The sequence below is a fragment of the Heliangelus exortis genome, chromosome 9, assembly GCF_036169615.1.
Source record: "Heliangelus exortis chromosome 9, bHelExo1.hap1, whole genome shotgun sequence".
NCBI classification, from domain to species: Eukaryota; Metazoa; Chordata; class Aves; order Apodiformes; family Trochilidae; genus Heliangelus; species Heliangelus exortis.
The window spans coordinates 9505369-9519711 of NC_092430.1; the positions used below are offsets into that span (position 1 = coordinate 9505369).

A 14343-nucleotide genomic window follows, 5' to 3' on the forward strand; every position below is an offset into this window, starting at 1 on the left:
GACGGATCCTCCCCCCCTCACCCTATCCCGGTGCTCAGCGTGCCCACAAATACACCGCGCCACCGTTATTTCTTTTATTTTTAATCACTTTTACAGCCCCCGCTTATAAACCTCCGCTGCCGCTTGTGTCGCCGCTGAGGAGCTTCCCGGTGAGTGCCCCCCAGAATGTGAAGGTTTGGCACCCCCCAGCCACCTTCAGAGAGAGCATTCGGAATGACACGTTCGGGTCCTCAGCATGGGATGGGCTTGAAGGTTTTTTTGGTGTTCTCCATCAGAACCAGGTCGTATCTGCACAGCTGTGGTCTGCGGAAAAATAGTCAGAACTGAGCCCCAAGTGGAACACGAACCTTTCTTGTGTCCCCCTCAGTCAGTTCTCTTCTGGAAGCTGGAGGCTTCCAGAAAACAGGTCTCAAGACAACTGAAGCCCCCCTAAAGAAGGGTCGGCTTTAAGTCTTATCGAGGGTAGAGATACCTTTGAGCCTATTTTAATTCTGTTGTTTTTCCTCGTACACAAAACCTCGCAGGCAAACAGAGGTATTGACTCCAGAACTCCTGGTTCCCTTTAAGTCACTCCACACCTGCATGCCCACCAAATGAGGTGTCCCTCCAGCCCACCTGCTTGTTCCTGCCAGGTCTTTAGTGTTGGCACCTGGGATTGTGCCACCACTCAGAGGTGGGACCAGGCATTCATCTGTCTGGGAGCTAACCCAGCCAAAAACCAGTGGGGATATGTAAGCTTTCCCCTGGGGCCAGGTGAGCAGTAGTTTTGGAACACGGAAGGAGAGCAGGCAGGACATCCCTCCCTGTGGCAGTGACAGGTTCCTTGGTGGTGTTAAAACAGGCATAGCCTATGGAGAGTGGACAGCCTCTGATGGAATGTTGGGGCATTTGCATCTACTTTTTAAAAGACTGGATGTGGAACTGGGGCTGGAGGTGAGTGAAGATGCAAGACAGGAGAAAGGGAAGCTCAGGAGTTTACCTCTTACAGAATCGTAGAATCAAAGTATAATTTGGGTGCTAAGGGACCTCTAAAGGTCATCTAGCCTAACCCTCCTGCAAGGGATGTACACAATTATTATTAGGCATACACAATCTTTTCCTTTTTCCAATGCCAAGGACAGCAAGAACTTCACAAACTTCAAAGAAACAATCTATAGCTCTGCCTCTTTTTTTATTCACCTCAGCCTACTTGCTCTGTGATATGCAGTCCTTGTTTTAACCCAAATTTAAGGCATGCTGTGACTCAATGTCCACATGCTGCCCTGCAGACCCTGTCCTCGCTGAGCTTAGGCAGAGAGATCCTGTCCTCCAAAGGTGCCCTAGAAATCAAGGAAAGGTAAGGGTGGGATGGCAGAGCAGACAGAGGGTAACAAGGTGACTGAAGAAGCTGTAGAAATCTCATCAGCAGATGACCTGGTAGGAACCTCATGATGTGGGCAGCAGTCAGTGCTTTGGGGCATAGTGGCTAGCAGCTCCCAGTCTGGAATTTCAGGAGTAAATTAACTCTCCCTGTTTGACTGGACATAGAAATTGACTGGGTTATAAAATACAAATTTGTGCTGGACATCCATGTTTCCCTGAGAGTTACATTTACCTTCAGCCCAGAGTTCGGCCCTGGCTAGCTTCTCAAAGGTCATTTTTCTGAGCAAAGGTTGAAATGTCAGACCATGTCAGAGTCAGACAACCAGTGACATATTTTCAGACAACCTCTGTGTTCCAGAAAGTATGGGATCTGCCTGCATGCCCCAAAGGCAGAATTTATGCCCAAGATACCTGTACGAGAATTATTAAATATGGAATAAATGTCAGCCTTTTGGACAAAACTCAGCCAGGCTAAGAATCTGGGAAATGAATTTACTTCTGTCCACTTTGCAACAATAAAAGTAGTTTGTAAACCTCTGCTTACCTTTCTGGATTTGTAAGTGATCGGAACCTCATTTGGAGAATCCTCAGTTTAAATTTTGGGCCAATGACAGATCCCGTGGAAAATGTCAAGGAAATTCTTTCTACGTTTTCCAAATCCTGGTCGAATCCAATTAGCAAAGTGATTTGGTTGTACTGCTGAAAGGCTGCAGCTTCTCTAAAGATAAATCAGACAAGGTGTCAGAGAGTCACCAAGGGAATAGCACCAGTTTTAAATAGCTACAGTATAATATTAGGAACAGTTCTGGGGGAGTTTGATTAGTTTCGGATTTACAGGAAGTAGGGATGGATGCAGGTCTCCAGGTGTGAACCTGCTCACCCTCTTTTCCACTTGGTTATTTGGGATGGGCGTGAGGACACAGCTGTTTGCTCTCGTCCCAAACCAGAATCCTCACTCTGATTCTGCTTTGAGCCCAAATGGGCCGGACTCAACTGATGTTTGTAGATGGCTGAATGTGCAGACCTGGGCACTGAGTCACTCGTGGAGTTTGCAGGACATGGTGCTATGGATTAAAATCTGGCTGTAACAGTGCTGTATGGCTGGGGTGTTTTTGTAAGTGGAAGACTGTACCCTGGGGGTATTGGTGCCCCTACCTGAAGTTCTGGTAGTTCTCTTCTGGCAAATGCAGCAGAAGCAGCTGTTAAACAATTCAGTGTAGACCAAAATTAATGGAGAATAATCCAGCTTCTCATGATGGGGAAGGCCTCGTGAGGCTGGGGTTTGACCTTTTGGAAAGTATGGCCCGTTCCAGTTTGAGATATGCATTAGCACTGCACCAGGCTTGATGCAGAGAGCAGAACTGCTCTCAAGGCCCCTGTGGCCACAGGAGACATTCTTTGTGCAGCTGGTTGTACAGCCAGAGGTTCAGGTTTCCCTTGGGAAGGTGAGGAGCACAGGTGTGACTGGCAGTGTCCCAGAATGGTTGCTCTTGTTGAGGAGGTTTAGGAGACCAGGGTGTGTTTGGACCTGTCAGAGGTGGTGTGGGGTGTAGGGGGGTGAGCATGCTGTGGCAGAGTGGGGTTGGGGTCCCATTGGCAGCCCCAGGGAGCTGTGCAGATTGCTCCAGTGCAAGCAGATGGGGCTTGAGAGGCTGTGGGGAAACTGGTTGGGCAGGACTTGTTTGCTTGAGGTGTGTTTAGATCAGTCAGAGTTTGGCATAAACACTAAATGTTAATTTGCCTCTCCATGTGGAATGAATTGACTGGGATGTTAGTTCTTGGATCTCTTGGGCATCTGGAGCAGGAACAGAACACTCCCAGGAAAGGGAAAGAAAGAGGGGGAGATGTGTTTTTCCTCCTGCTTTTAGTGGGAGCCTAGGACAGCCGTGCTGCTGGCTGAGGTCATCCACTTTAGTCCTTAAGATAACTGAGGAGGATCCAAGGGGCTGAGCTGTCAGCTGGGAGAGTGAAAATCCCCCAGGGCCAGGGAAGCCCTGTGGCACGGAGGCTGCCAGGTACCAGCAGCACAGTGAGAGGAGGGTATGTTGCCACCCACCTCCCTGGTCATAGAGTCATGGAATGATTAAGATTGGAAGAGACCTTGAAGATCCAGATGTGCCAAGTGATTTGCTAACATTTTCAGATCATCAGGTCAGCCAGACTTACGGATTCACTTTAGATTCTGCCTTCTTCCCTGTGTCGTCAGCCAATACCACGCTGAAGGTGCCTCTTCTGGTGTCTTTGTTCCATGTAATGATATCTACAAAGTAGTGATAAACTGAGGGGAGAGAGAAAAGGAGTGTGGTTAGCCCCTGCTGCCTTAGCTGAGCTGCAGGTGGAGGACATCTTTCACCCACTTGCTCATCTGATGCAACCTGTTCAATTTAACTCTAAAATTTCTATCTCCTCCTTGCCTCCCATCTTCCTTTGCAGAGGTTTCTAGCAGGAACATTATGAGGTGTCCCTGCATGACAGCAAGGGTGTGCAGGATGGGTTCTGTACAGCTTTCAGCACCTCCACTCCTTTCCCCGTTGCCTTTTCTTTCTGCTCTCTGCTTTGGGTCTCCTTCAGTTCTGTTCTCAGCATCTTTCCTCTCTGTCACACAGCCTGCTCTTTAGTCTGATCTCTGGGTCACTGAATTCACCTGCTGGCCACTGCCCAGCTCAGGCTGCAGTCCCTGCCCGCAGCTTGGGGTGTTGGAGATTGTCAGGGTGAAGCCTTTCCTCATTGAGTCCTCCTTGCCCTGTGCCTGTCACTCCTGTCCAGGGTTACTTTTTTCACCTGTTCACTCCAGAGCATGTCTTTGACTCTCATTGACTCTCAGTGCTCTCCAGAGCATCTCCTTCCAACCTCCACCCTTCTGCGATCATTCCCACGCACCTCTCACTTGCACAATTGCTGCGTCTTCTTTTGAAACACAGTTTGGGAGCTGCCCTTCTGGGCTTCACTGGCACATTCCCAACAGATTTCCTAGCAAGGTGAGCCTGTTGTTGCACATCTCTAGTGAGCAGGTAGCTTTCACAGCACCAGGCAGGTTCAGAGGTAGGGAATGTCATGGCAAAACTGCCGACAGACACAATTCTATCCAGCAGCTTTGTTTCTAAAAGCACTGATGTGATGCTGTGATGCTGATAGCAGCTAACCAGCCCTGGGAGCTGAGTGGAGGAGGCATCTGTTGCTGGAGGAGGCAATGAAGAAAGGAAAAAACATCTCAGCAGTCTTAGTCACTTACTGCAAAATGGCTCTTTGTCCGCTGTATCAAAAAACATACTGGTCACTGGATGGCTCTGTTGTTTTAAAGAGCTTTTCCACCTATGGGCATAATAACCTATGGATGACAGTTGAAAATGAAGCAGAGGGTTACTGCACAGGTATATGAACAGCTACATTGCTGAAAAGAGCAATACAAGTATTTAAGAAATAACATATTGCTTTCCAGCTGCAAGGTGTAACCATGGCACAGGCTCCCGTGCTTTTCATTTTACTTGTGTGACTAAATCTGGGTTTCTAAATATGCCTCATTACACTTCAGCACCTTATTTTAAGACCGGTCTTTTCCCACATCCAGTGTATCCATGGTCAAGGAGGATTTAATTTTGCAATGCAGAATAAAAATTGTCCCCCTTGGCTTTGCAATATCATTTCTGGAAGTGTCAAAGTACCAGTGTTTCAGAAATGGCAGCCAGAAGCTGGGCTGGGTTATCTCTCTGCGTCAGGCACAAAACAGCAGAACACCCTTTGGTCACCTCTCTTTTAGAGTCAGGAAGGGTTGGTGCTGAAAATTTCTTAGAAAAGATTCTGTTTTGGCAAGAATGTGCCCCTGTCTCTCAAACTCCACAGCTAATGGACTTTAATTTGCTGAATTAAGATCTCAAGTCTTGGTTCGGCTTCTCAAGTTTTGGCTCCTTTACATGGGGATTTCTGTCCTAGGTCATGATGTGGTTGTATGCAGATCAGGGAAACTTCTTTAGCCTCTTTTGCCTGCAGCAGAGGCCTGCACCTCTGCAGGAGTGGGGGAGAGACCATCCCCAAAACCTGAGTGAGAATAACTGGTGTGCTTTTGCAGAGCGCCGCGGTGCGCGAGTCCTGAAGCAAAACATTTGTCACAGGCAAAGTCGCAGTAAGGGTGGGCAGCTCTGTCAGACACTTGTGTTCTGGATGTATTTCCATTCCCTGGATCCTTACCTAGGATGGGGCATGGCATAGGCCAGAAAGTCTCACAGTTGGTGCATTTGCCATTCCTGTAGTTTCTGTAGGAATCGCAGGGGTACGCAGTGATGTTGCAGCTCTGCTTCAGGCTTGCCATGAACAGGAAAACAGACCTCTGGTGGTGGCATTTGAAATACTGCAGTCCTTCAGCAGGCACAGGGGAGAAAGACTTGGTTAGCAGTCCTCATGCTGCAGGAAAACACTGTGAATGCTCTAGCAAAAAAAAAAAAAAGGCCATTGACTGTGGACAGTCAGTGAACCCATCAGGCTGAGCTGGGGAGCTGTGCCACTGTGCATCGGCCTCTCCCTTTGTGTGCACCCAGCACTGCCTACACCTGCTTTACTTTTCTCCTTGTCTTTTTTTGGTTTTTTAAAAACATATTTCTTGGCATTGTTGCTGCAGTCCCAGAGGAGGCTGCTCTATGTTGTCTGAGCTCAGGCCTGGCAGCTGAATATTGTGGTTTGTTTTGTTTTTTTTCACATGGCTTTTCCATTTTGCTTTAAAAATTTACTTTAGAAAGAGATAATGTGAGTTGTTACATGAGTAGCAAAATGAGTGAAGCCATGTTTCAGGTGGATCTTTTTGTTTCAGGATAGTTTCCTATGGAAATTCTCCTGGGTGTGCTAATGGTTGAGTCCACATTGGTGCCTTTCCTTCTATGAAGGTATCTTCTTCATCCAGCTTTCACAAAGCTAGTTCTGCTGCTAGGCTGGAAAGCAAAAAAGCTTTCTTGCCTTCAAGACAAGGGCTCTGCTGCCAGACTGCACTGCTGGTCACTGCCAAGGAAGGTGCATTGGGTTTGGGGTACCAGCCTACCCCACGTTCGTCTGGAACCTGAACAGCTTCTTGCTGTTGCTAGCCCTTGGAGTTTTTTGTGTGTTCTAAGTAACTAAAAACAAACAAACAAACCCAGAAACCATACATAGTCACCAAATGAAGGCACAAATCTACCCAATTACTTTTCTTTTTTTTTTTTTTTTTTTTTTTTTTTTTTTTTTTTTTTTTTTTTTTTTTCCACAGAAAAATAATCCCATTTGCACTTGTGATAGCTAGCAGTAAGGATCACCCCTGGTTGTATCTCAGCTCAACTCCTGCTAGGTCAGTGTGCCACATGGGTGCTGGGAAGAAATCTCTTTCATGGCTGTCCCAGAATGTGGTTTTCATGTATTTTCATGTATATGTGGTGCCTTTTCTCTGTCCTCCTGATGGGAAGCATTTTTGCCAGTGTTTGTGCAATTCAAGGCAGAGTTAATTACCAGAAAATATTGTCAGTGGACAGCCAGGCTGGTTGATGCCACCATTGGGGTAGAAGTCCAGGTGACCTAGGGCTTCTCTGTAACCTAGTCCTGACAAAGGAAAAAATCAGGGGTGAAAGGAAAGAATATTAAATCATAAAATGCAGAAGAAGGAAACAAAAACCCACCCTGCCTGAGGACTTCTGCCTGTGCAGGAGTGTTTCTGCCCCTCATCTGTTTTGGCAGCAGGCCAAATGGCTGTGACTTCATTTTAGCCCATACCTAAAATAATTCTGTGCGTGTGACTGGACAAAATTTGGCTTTTTGTGTCACTGCCTGCAGGAGGGGAAAAGGGATGAGGGACACACTGGGTATTGCTGTGATGCTGAAGCCCAAGCTCTTGGGAGGGGGGAGAGAAGAGGTAAGAGATAGCAGCAAGGTGGGAAGGCGGAGTGCTGGGGGTCAGATGTTGGTGAGAGCAGGGAGGGTTCCATCACACTTTTGTCCTGGCCAGCAGCCAGGAAGACATGCACTGATCAGGAAAGGAGAGGGAAGATTTGGGCAGGAGAGGGCAGAGGAAGGTTTAGCCCACAGGAGGTGGGATGAAGACTGGAAGCATCACACATCAAGCTACAGAGCTAGGGATGTGATCTGCTCTCCTCATGGGCCAGTCCCCAGCACTGCTGCCTACCAGAGTCCCTCCTTCCCTGCACTGCCCACCAGTCCCTGGGTGGTTTTCTTGATGTGGGGAAGGGGAGAAATTCCACATACTGTTGGTGTCTGAATGAATGATGTCAACAAACTGCGCGTCCGTGGGATCCAGCCTCTCGCTGGGCGGCTGTCCCCTGTACAAGGGGCCAGCTGGGTCGAGGCCTGTGACACAAAACCATGGCTGATGGCTGTGCCCCTTGTGGGGAATGGCTGTCCCTGAAGTGGAGGGACTGGCAGGAAGAAAGGGGCTTACCTGTGATCCTCCCCAGCCTCCCACCAAACATCTGCCCCACGAAGCCGGAGATGTGTGCTCCCAGGCTCACTCCTATCATGTGCAAGGAGTCAAGGGATGCTCCATCAACCTGAGGTTTAAAAGGACTTGTGATGGCAGATTTCAGGCATGTGAAAGGCATTAAAAAAACCCAAAACAAAACAAACAAACAAAAAAAACCCCAAAAAAAGTTATGGGGAGGGGGAATGTAAATTCATCACCCTACTTTTCCCACGCTTGCGCTTGGTGTGTGCCGTGCTGTGAATATTCCTGCTGTACAACCAGCACTTGTGTTGAAGGCCCAAGTCTGGGAGTGCTGTGAGGACAATGGGTGAGGAATGGTTGTTTTTCCCCAGGGCAGTGACTACAGGGGTGGAGAGGAACCTGTGTTCACGTGAGTACAACTGCAGTTGTCCACATGTGGGTCCTGCAAGGCCTTAGTGGGCACAGCCATCCTGACCACCCCGTGTCGCCCGACTGCACTGCTGCGACTGCTTAGAGGAGCTGTGAGCTGTAGCTGATCCCCATAAGCTGAATTTGGACATCCAGAAAGTGGAAATGTAGTTTCTACATATGGGAAAACATACCTGTGGAGCTTTGTATCCAGGAATGTGGGGGACTTTGAGTGTAAATTGAGCATTGCAACAAAATACCATTGTCCTGGTTTGGGCTGGCAACCATCCTACCAAGTCCCAGGGTAGAATTTGGCACTGTGGTATAGCTGCACTTCCAAAAATGGATGCATTCCTTGCCAGGAGTTTCTTTTCCTGCTGTGTTTGAGCAGTTCCCCTGTGCCCTCCACACACAGTGCGTTCATGACTGTATCAGAGTGCAGTCAGTCAACTTACCAACATTTCATCAATAAGTTTCTTCAGAATCTCAGCAACTTTCTTGCAGTTTCTGGAAGCATTGCTGTAGTTGAGAGTTGTGGCTCCCCGGTTCCAGTCCACAAGGATGATGTTCATGTCTTCTACAGAAAGCAGGAGGTGCACCAGGTCAGAGATCCAGACCGGGGCAGAGCCTGTGAATCGGTACCCGTGGATGATGAAGGTGGTTTTCTTGGTGACATCTAGGTACTTGGAGGCTGCTGAATCGAGCTCTTCAGCACAGTTTGGGTTCTGCCTGGTGTAGAGCAGCAGCTTCACCTTCAGGTCTGTCCCTGTCAAGGCGCTGCCAAAGCCGAGCACTGTGAAGCCTGGACATGTCTCCCCAGGAGCTGAAAAGAGCACAGGGGGGCCACCTGTGGGTTAGCACCAACACCCTTCCATCCAGCTTTTCTACAGCCAGCCCTGCACAGGCACAGGAACACGCCTGAACCTCCTTTCCTTGAAAGAGGTTCTCCCCCCCCCCTCTATTCTGCCCTGGTGAGGCCACATCTGGAATATTGTGTCCAGTTCTGGGTCCCTCAGTTCCAGAAGGACCGGGAACTTCTTGGAAGAGTCTGTTCAGAGCCACCAAGATTATGAAGGGAGTGGAACATCTCCTGGTGAGGAAAGGCTGAGGGAGCTGGGGCTCTGCGGCTTGGAGGAGACTGAGGGGTGACCGCATTAATGTTTATAAATATGTACGGGGTAAGTGTCAGGAGGATGGAGCCAGGATCTTCTCAGTGATGTCCAGTGATAGGACAGGGGGTAATGGATGCAAGTTGGAGCATAGGAGGTTCTGTGTAAACATAGGAAAAAGATTTCTCACTGTGAGGGTGAGGGAGCCCTGGCCCAGGCTGCCCAGAGAGGTTGTGGAGTCTCCTTCTCTGAAGACTTTCCAAACCCACCTGGATGTGTTCCTGTGTGGCCTGCCCTGGGTGACCCTGCTGTGGCAGGGGGGTTGGACTGGGTGACCTTCAGAGGTCCCTTCCAGCCCCTGTGATTCCCTGAAGAGCTCAGTCCTGCTTCCACTAGGAGCTGGGAGCTGGGCAGGGACTCTCTCCAAAGATCCCACTGGTGTGAGGGAAGCGTTGGAGACTGACAGCTTGGATGGGTGGTGTTTTGGATTGAGAGCACAGCTGATGCTCTGCTTCTGGGGTAAAGAGAGTTCCTCGTGGTTGGTTTGTGACTCCAGCCTGGAGCTGAGAAGCTGCAGAGTGGGACAGAGCATCCCTCTCACACGTACGCCCTGGGCTGCAATAACTTCAGGCTGCAGTGCTTAGAGGCCTGTTCTGGAGGCAGGAGGGTTTACAAAACCTGCAGCTGTAAGTTAATCATGCACTAGTAAACCTCCCAACAATCCATGTGTTTTCATTTCTATATGATGGTTTCCTCTGTTTCTATGAGGAACTTTCCTTTTTCTCCTCCTATGGTATTCAGCAGCATGAGAGTGATACCACTGCTATGCGTCCAGCAGATAAAATAATCTGCTCAGTTGCCATAGTTCTGCTAATTGCTTTGTAGAAGCCTCAGGAGCTCCAGAAGTAAAAGTTAATAGGCTAAAAGGATGCTGCAGTTAAGTCCAACTGGAGATTTTAAATTGTTACCATAAATTCGGAAATAAAATTTAATATTTTAAATCCAGGGAGTCCTTCCTGCATAAAGTCTGTGGTAAAATATGAGTAGTGGAAGAGGAGCAGTGGAAAATGAGCCCTCAGCAGGGCCCAGTCAACATCATTTGGCATGGCTGGCCTTGGAATTGAAGATGCTCTGCTTCTGGGATGCTTCAGTCAGGGCTCCCAGGGGCAGAGTGACTCTGAGCCCTGCTGACAAGCATAAAGGTGACCTGGGTGGCTGTTTCTTACCAGCTGACTCTTACTGCATCATTACAGTGCCAGGATGCTCCAGAGAAACAGCAGCAAGAGTTCTCCTCAGACACTGGACCTCTCAAAGTCACTAGCAGAGAATAGTTACCATTTTTTGCTGATACACACCAGCACACCCAGTGATACTTAACACCTGTCCTTTAGGTGCTTCCACAATGTGCAGAAATACAGTAATTTTTTGCTAATAACTAGAAATTGTTTTAGTTATTACTAAGACAGTATTATCTGAAGGGGGCCTGCAAGAAAGCTGGGGTAGGGCTTTTTGCATGGGTGTGTGGTGAGAGGACAAGGGGAAATGATTAAAACTTGAAGAGGGGATATTTAGGTTGGACATTAGGAAGAAACTCTTTACCATGAGGGTGGTGAGACACTGGCACAGATTGCCCAGGGAGGTTGTGGCTGCCCCATCCCTGGCAGTGTCTCAGGTCAGGCTGGATGGGGCTTGGAGCAACCTGGGCTGGTGGGAGGTGTCCCTGCCCATGCAGGGGGTTGGAACTGGATGAGCTTTAAGGTCCCTTCCAACCCGGCTCAGTCTATGATTCTTTGATTATTATAGAGCACTGTTAATCATCTTTACCACCACTGAAGCTGTAGTAATACAGGCAGACATGCCAGGCAAGAATCCCTTCTGTATGATGCAAGATTGCACTGATTGCTCAGTTTGTTTCTATACCTCCTGTGCTGTGCTGAGAATTGCCTGGGGGAGCACTGTGTTTGCCACCAGAACAGCCCCAACCTTCTGTTGAGAAAGAGCTTTTGAAGAGCTGATGGTCATTTGCTAATACCTAACAGAGGAATTGTTTTAAAATCCTTGTTATATCTGCACCAAGTCTATTACAATTTGGTCTGTTTTGATTAAGAAAATCAGAGCAGTGCTGATTGTGGGGAAGGTCTGACAGCTTCTCTTCTGGCAGGCTGCTGCAGATCCCAGCCTCATCCCTCCCATGTGTTGCAGGAGCTTACACAGGAGGACATCCAGTCGAAAAGCTTTTGCTTTTCATTCTGGGAAGCACCATCTATCCTACCCAAATGGCTGGAAGTGTCTTTGAAATGCCAACAGGATTTATCTGATGGAGCAAGAGGCTTATCATAGAATCACAGTTTGGGTTGGAAGGACTCATCTAGTCCCATGGGCAGGGACACCTCCCACTGGACCAGGTTGTTCCAAGCCCCATTCAACCTAGCCTTGAACACTGCTAGGGAGGAAGCAGCCACAATTTCCTTGGGCAACATGTGAGGATTATTTGAGATCAATTCTGCAAGCAAATAAGTGAGGTAGAAACTCGCACCCTGGCACTGTGCTTAACCTGGGTCCAACAGAACACTTCCCTCCAGGAAAGGTGGGTGAATGCAGCAATTAACCCAGGGTCTGATTAACTTGCTCCCAGCCCTGTCTTGGCCATTAGCTCACTGAACAGCCCCAGCCAATTCACTTTTCTCCTTCTGCTCACTTTTCTGAGCTGTGAAATAGGAAAGCAAGTAGCAGTTCCCAGGGCAAGATGCTCCCACATCTCCACAGCTGTAGCAGGGGGGACAGCAGTCTGGTTGATCCAGCTTGCTGTGGGGGAGATCAGCCTCTGAGGTGTGACTGCAGCCAAAGGAGCATCTTCAGAATAGTTCGGTTCTGAAGTTGTACCTCTGAAGTTACATCCAGCTGGGAGTGTTGCAGCCATGAACCTGGTCCCAGGCAGACTCTGTGGTATTTGCTTAAGTGAGTGCTACTTAAGACCTGCCTTCCCCTTGTTCCTTTCTCAGACACAGTGTCTGCACGCTTTTTCTTCCTCCTGTCCTGGGTGTTCATCCTGTGGGCAGGCACAGTTTGCAATAGTGACATTGCAGGGTGGTGATATGGAGGCTGTCTGCATGAATATCGGGAAAAGATTCTTCACCAACTTCATTGTTACTGGTTGCCCAGGGAGGTGGTGGAGTCACCATCCCTGGGAGGATTTAAAAAATGGGCAGATGTGGCACTTTGGGAGATGATTTAGTGGTTAAGGTGGCGTAGGACTGATGATCTTAAAGGTCCTTTCCAACCATGATGATTTTTTGATTCTACAAATGGAATAGCAGCTGACTTTTTTAACCCTACGAGTTTCTCCTCTTGTGAAGCTCTTAGAGATTTTTCTCGTCTGTGGTCACTTGGTCAGATTTGTATTGACCAAGCTGTTGTATTAGGGAGCCTGCAAAGGGGGCTGCTCAACACCTTGATGCTCAAGACACTGTCACCTTCTTGCCTGGGCTTTTTAGAGTCTGTTTCAACAGACTGGTCTTGTGCATCAGTAATGAGTCTTCAGTTTTCAGCAGGCTTCACTACCATGGAGCAGATCTCAGTAGCACCAGTGGAGATTTCCATCCCTTGTCACCAGAAGGAGTTCTCCACAGAGAACATTTCCCTCTGCCTCTGGAATGCTCTTCCATTATCTGTATATTCCGTATCTATATTCCAGTATCTGACTGGGTTTCCTTGGTGCCTGTTCACACAAGTCACTTTTCCCACGTATTATGATTACATTTCCTGTAGAGTATTTAATGAACTAAACCCAAACACAACCCCAAGATTACTCCGGAGACCCTAATGAAACACAAGTTCAGATTTATAAGGATACTGTGTTTTGGGTTTTTTTAAATCCTGTTTGCTTTGCCTGCAAAGCCGAGGGGTGTAACTTGACTTGCTCCTATGTGTATGCTAACACGAGGCAGTACATTTGTTTTATTGTTCCACAGGTTGATTCTTGATAGGGCTGGGAGGCTATCAAATGAAGTTTATTGTTCATAAATAGTAATTCATCCTTTGTGAATGTCATGTAAGACACTGCTGAAAAGAAATCATTCTTCTCTGAAGATTTGGAGTGACATTTTCAGTGTCAACAGGTAGTACTTATGTAAGAGAAATGTTTGCAGAGTGAGGAAAAGATACTAAAAAAGTACTTCTGGTTTAACATTAGGAACTCTAAAAGCCGACTGTATCCATGTGACCAGGATATTTTGCTTTGCCAAAGTAAATAATGCCAGTGAAAAACCCTAAGCAGCAACTGTAACACAGAGGACATATATTCATGTTTCTGCAAAGCAGAGAGAGCATTACATTTGACTAAAACATAAAGACACACAGCTGATCTCTTACCTGTTTTCACACCGTGCAAAAGGCAGACGAACACGATGCACAACCTCAGCATATGGACTTCCACATGAAGCTTCCACAGGTGAAAGACTTTGAGGATCCCAGAGTTTCTTTGACATGTCTGCTGTCAAGTTTGCTCTCGTTTTCTGCCAGGAACTGTAGGTGTGGTGAAAGGAGGAAGCTGCCAGCCAAAAAATTTAAGACCGGTCTTCAGTTATACAAGTAAAGCTGCTCCTTAAAAAGGTGGGGCACCTTCCATTCTACCTTCTTTTAAATATAGCTTGCCCTGGGGAATGACTAATCAGAGGCACAAATGCAATTGGACCACACGTGTTGAAACGAAGGGAATGACTGTGTGCCTGTTCATTCAGCTTTTGCAAAGAATGTCAAAAGGCAGCACAGAACGTAGGTGTCAGTGCAAGTCTGACAAGGATCTGGGCAGGGCCAGCACTTGGTTTCACAGGGCCTGACATTCCTGCCCATCCCTATTCTCCCACGTCCCCCTGGCTCTCCGCAGCACTGCAGCCCAGCATCCCTCCTTACCCACGAGAGGGGAAAAAAAGGAAGTCTGGAATTGGAGCAGGAAGATGGCAAAATTGAAAAGATGAAGGTGGTGGGGAGTTTGTAAAGGGGTGAGAGAGGTGAGGGGAAGGGAGAACAGGGATGGCTGCTGGGCAAGAAGCT

At 47.9% G+C, this 14343-nt stretch overlaps 2 protein-coding genes across 4 annotated transcripts in view; one reads left to right on the top strand and one right to left on the bottom strand.

Annotated features, from left to right (window-relative positions):
• The first annotated feature begins 34 nt into the window (after positions 1–34).
• The window catches only part of CEP63 (centrosomal protein 63), a 42077-nt gene continuing 27768 nt past the window's right edge, over positions 35–14343 (top strand). Inside the window, exon 1 of the mRNA XM_071752023.1 lies at positions 35–149. The gene's annotated coding sequence lies outside the window, so the exon portion shown is untranslated. The remainder of the gene's footprint in view (positions 150–14343) is intronic.
• Positions 66–13784, bottom strand: LIPH (lipase H). 3 transcript variants are annotated; one of them, XM_071752027.1, is made up of 10 exons: positions 13663–13784; positions 8638–9005; positions 7772–7880; positions 7579–7680; positions 6829–6918; positions 5548–5715; positions 4595–4690; positions 3529–3640; positions 1907–2080; positions 66–303 (listed from the first exon to the last, which is right to left on the bottom strand). In XM_071752027.1, exons 1-10 carry the CDS (start codon positions 13712–13714, stop codon positions 231–233), a joined length of 1344 nt encoding a protein of 447 aa, XP_071608128.1. In that variant the 5' UTR covers positions 13715–13784; the 3' UTR covers positions 66–230. The 3 variants fall into 3 exon arrangements, with proteins under 3 accessions (XP_071608128.1, XP_071608131.1, XP_071608129.1); XM_071752030.1 differs by lacking the exon at positions 7579–7680; XM_071752028.1 differs by lacking the exon at positions 4595–4690.

Bases quoted from the DNA above. Each gene is read 5' to 3' on its own strand.
- LIPH (XM_071752027.1), bottom strand. From the start codon at position 13,714: ATGCTGAGGTTGTGCATCGTGTTCGTCTGCCTTTTGCACGGTGTGAAA. The intron at 7,881-8,637 runs GTAAGTTGACTG...TTTAAACCTCAG, and splicing joins AACTTATTGATGAAATGTTG to GTTGATGGAGCATCCCTTGA. The intron at 3,641-4,594 runs GTAAGTGACTAA...CTCTCCCCTCAG, and splicing joins GGACAAAGAGCCATTTTGCA to TTTATCACTACTTTGTAGAT.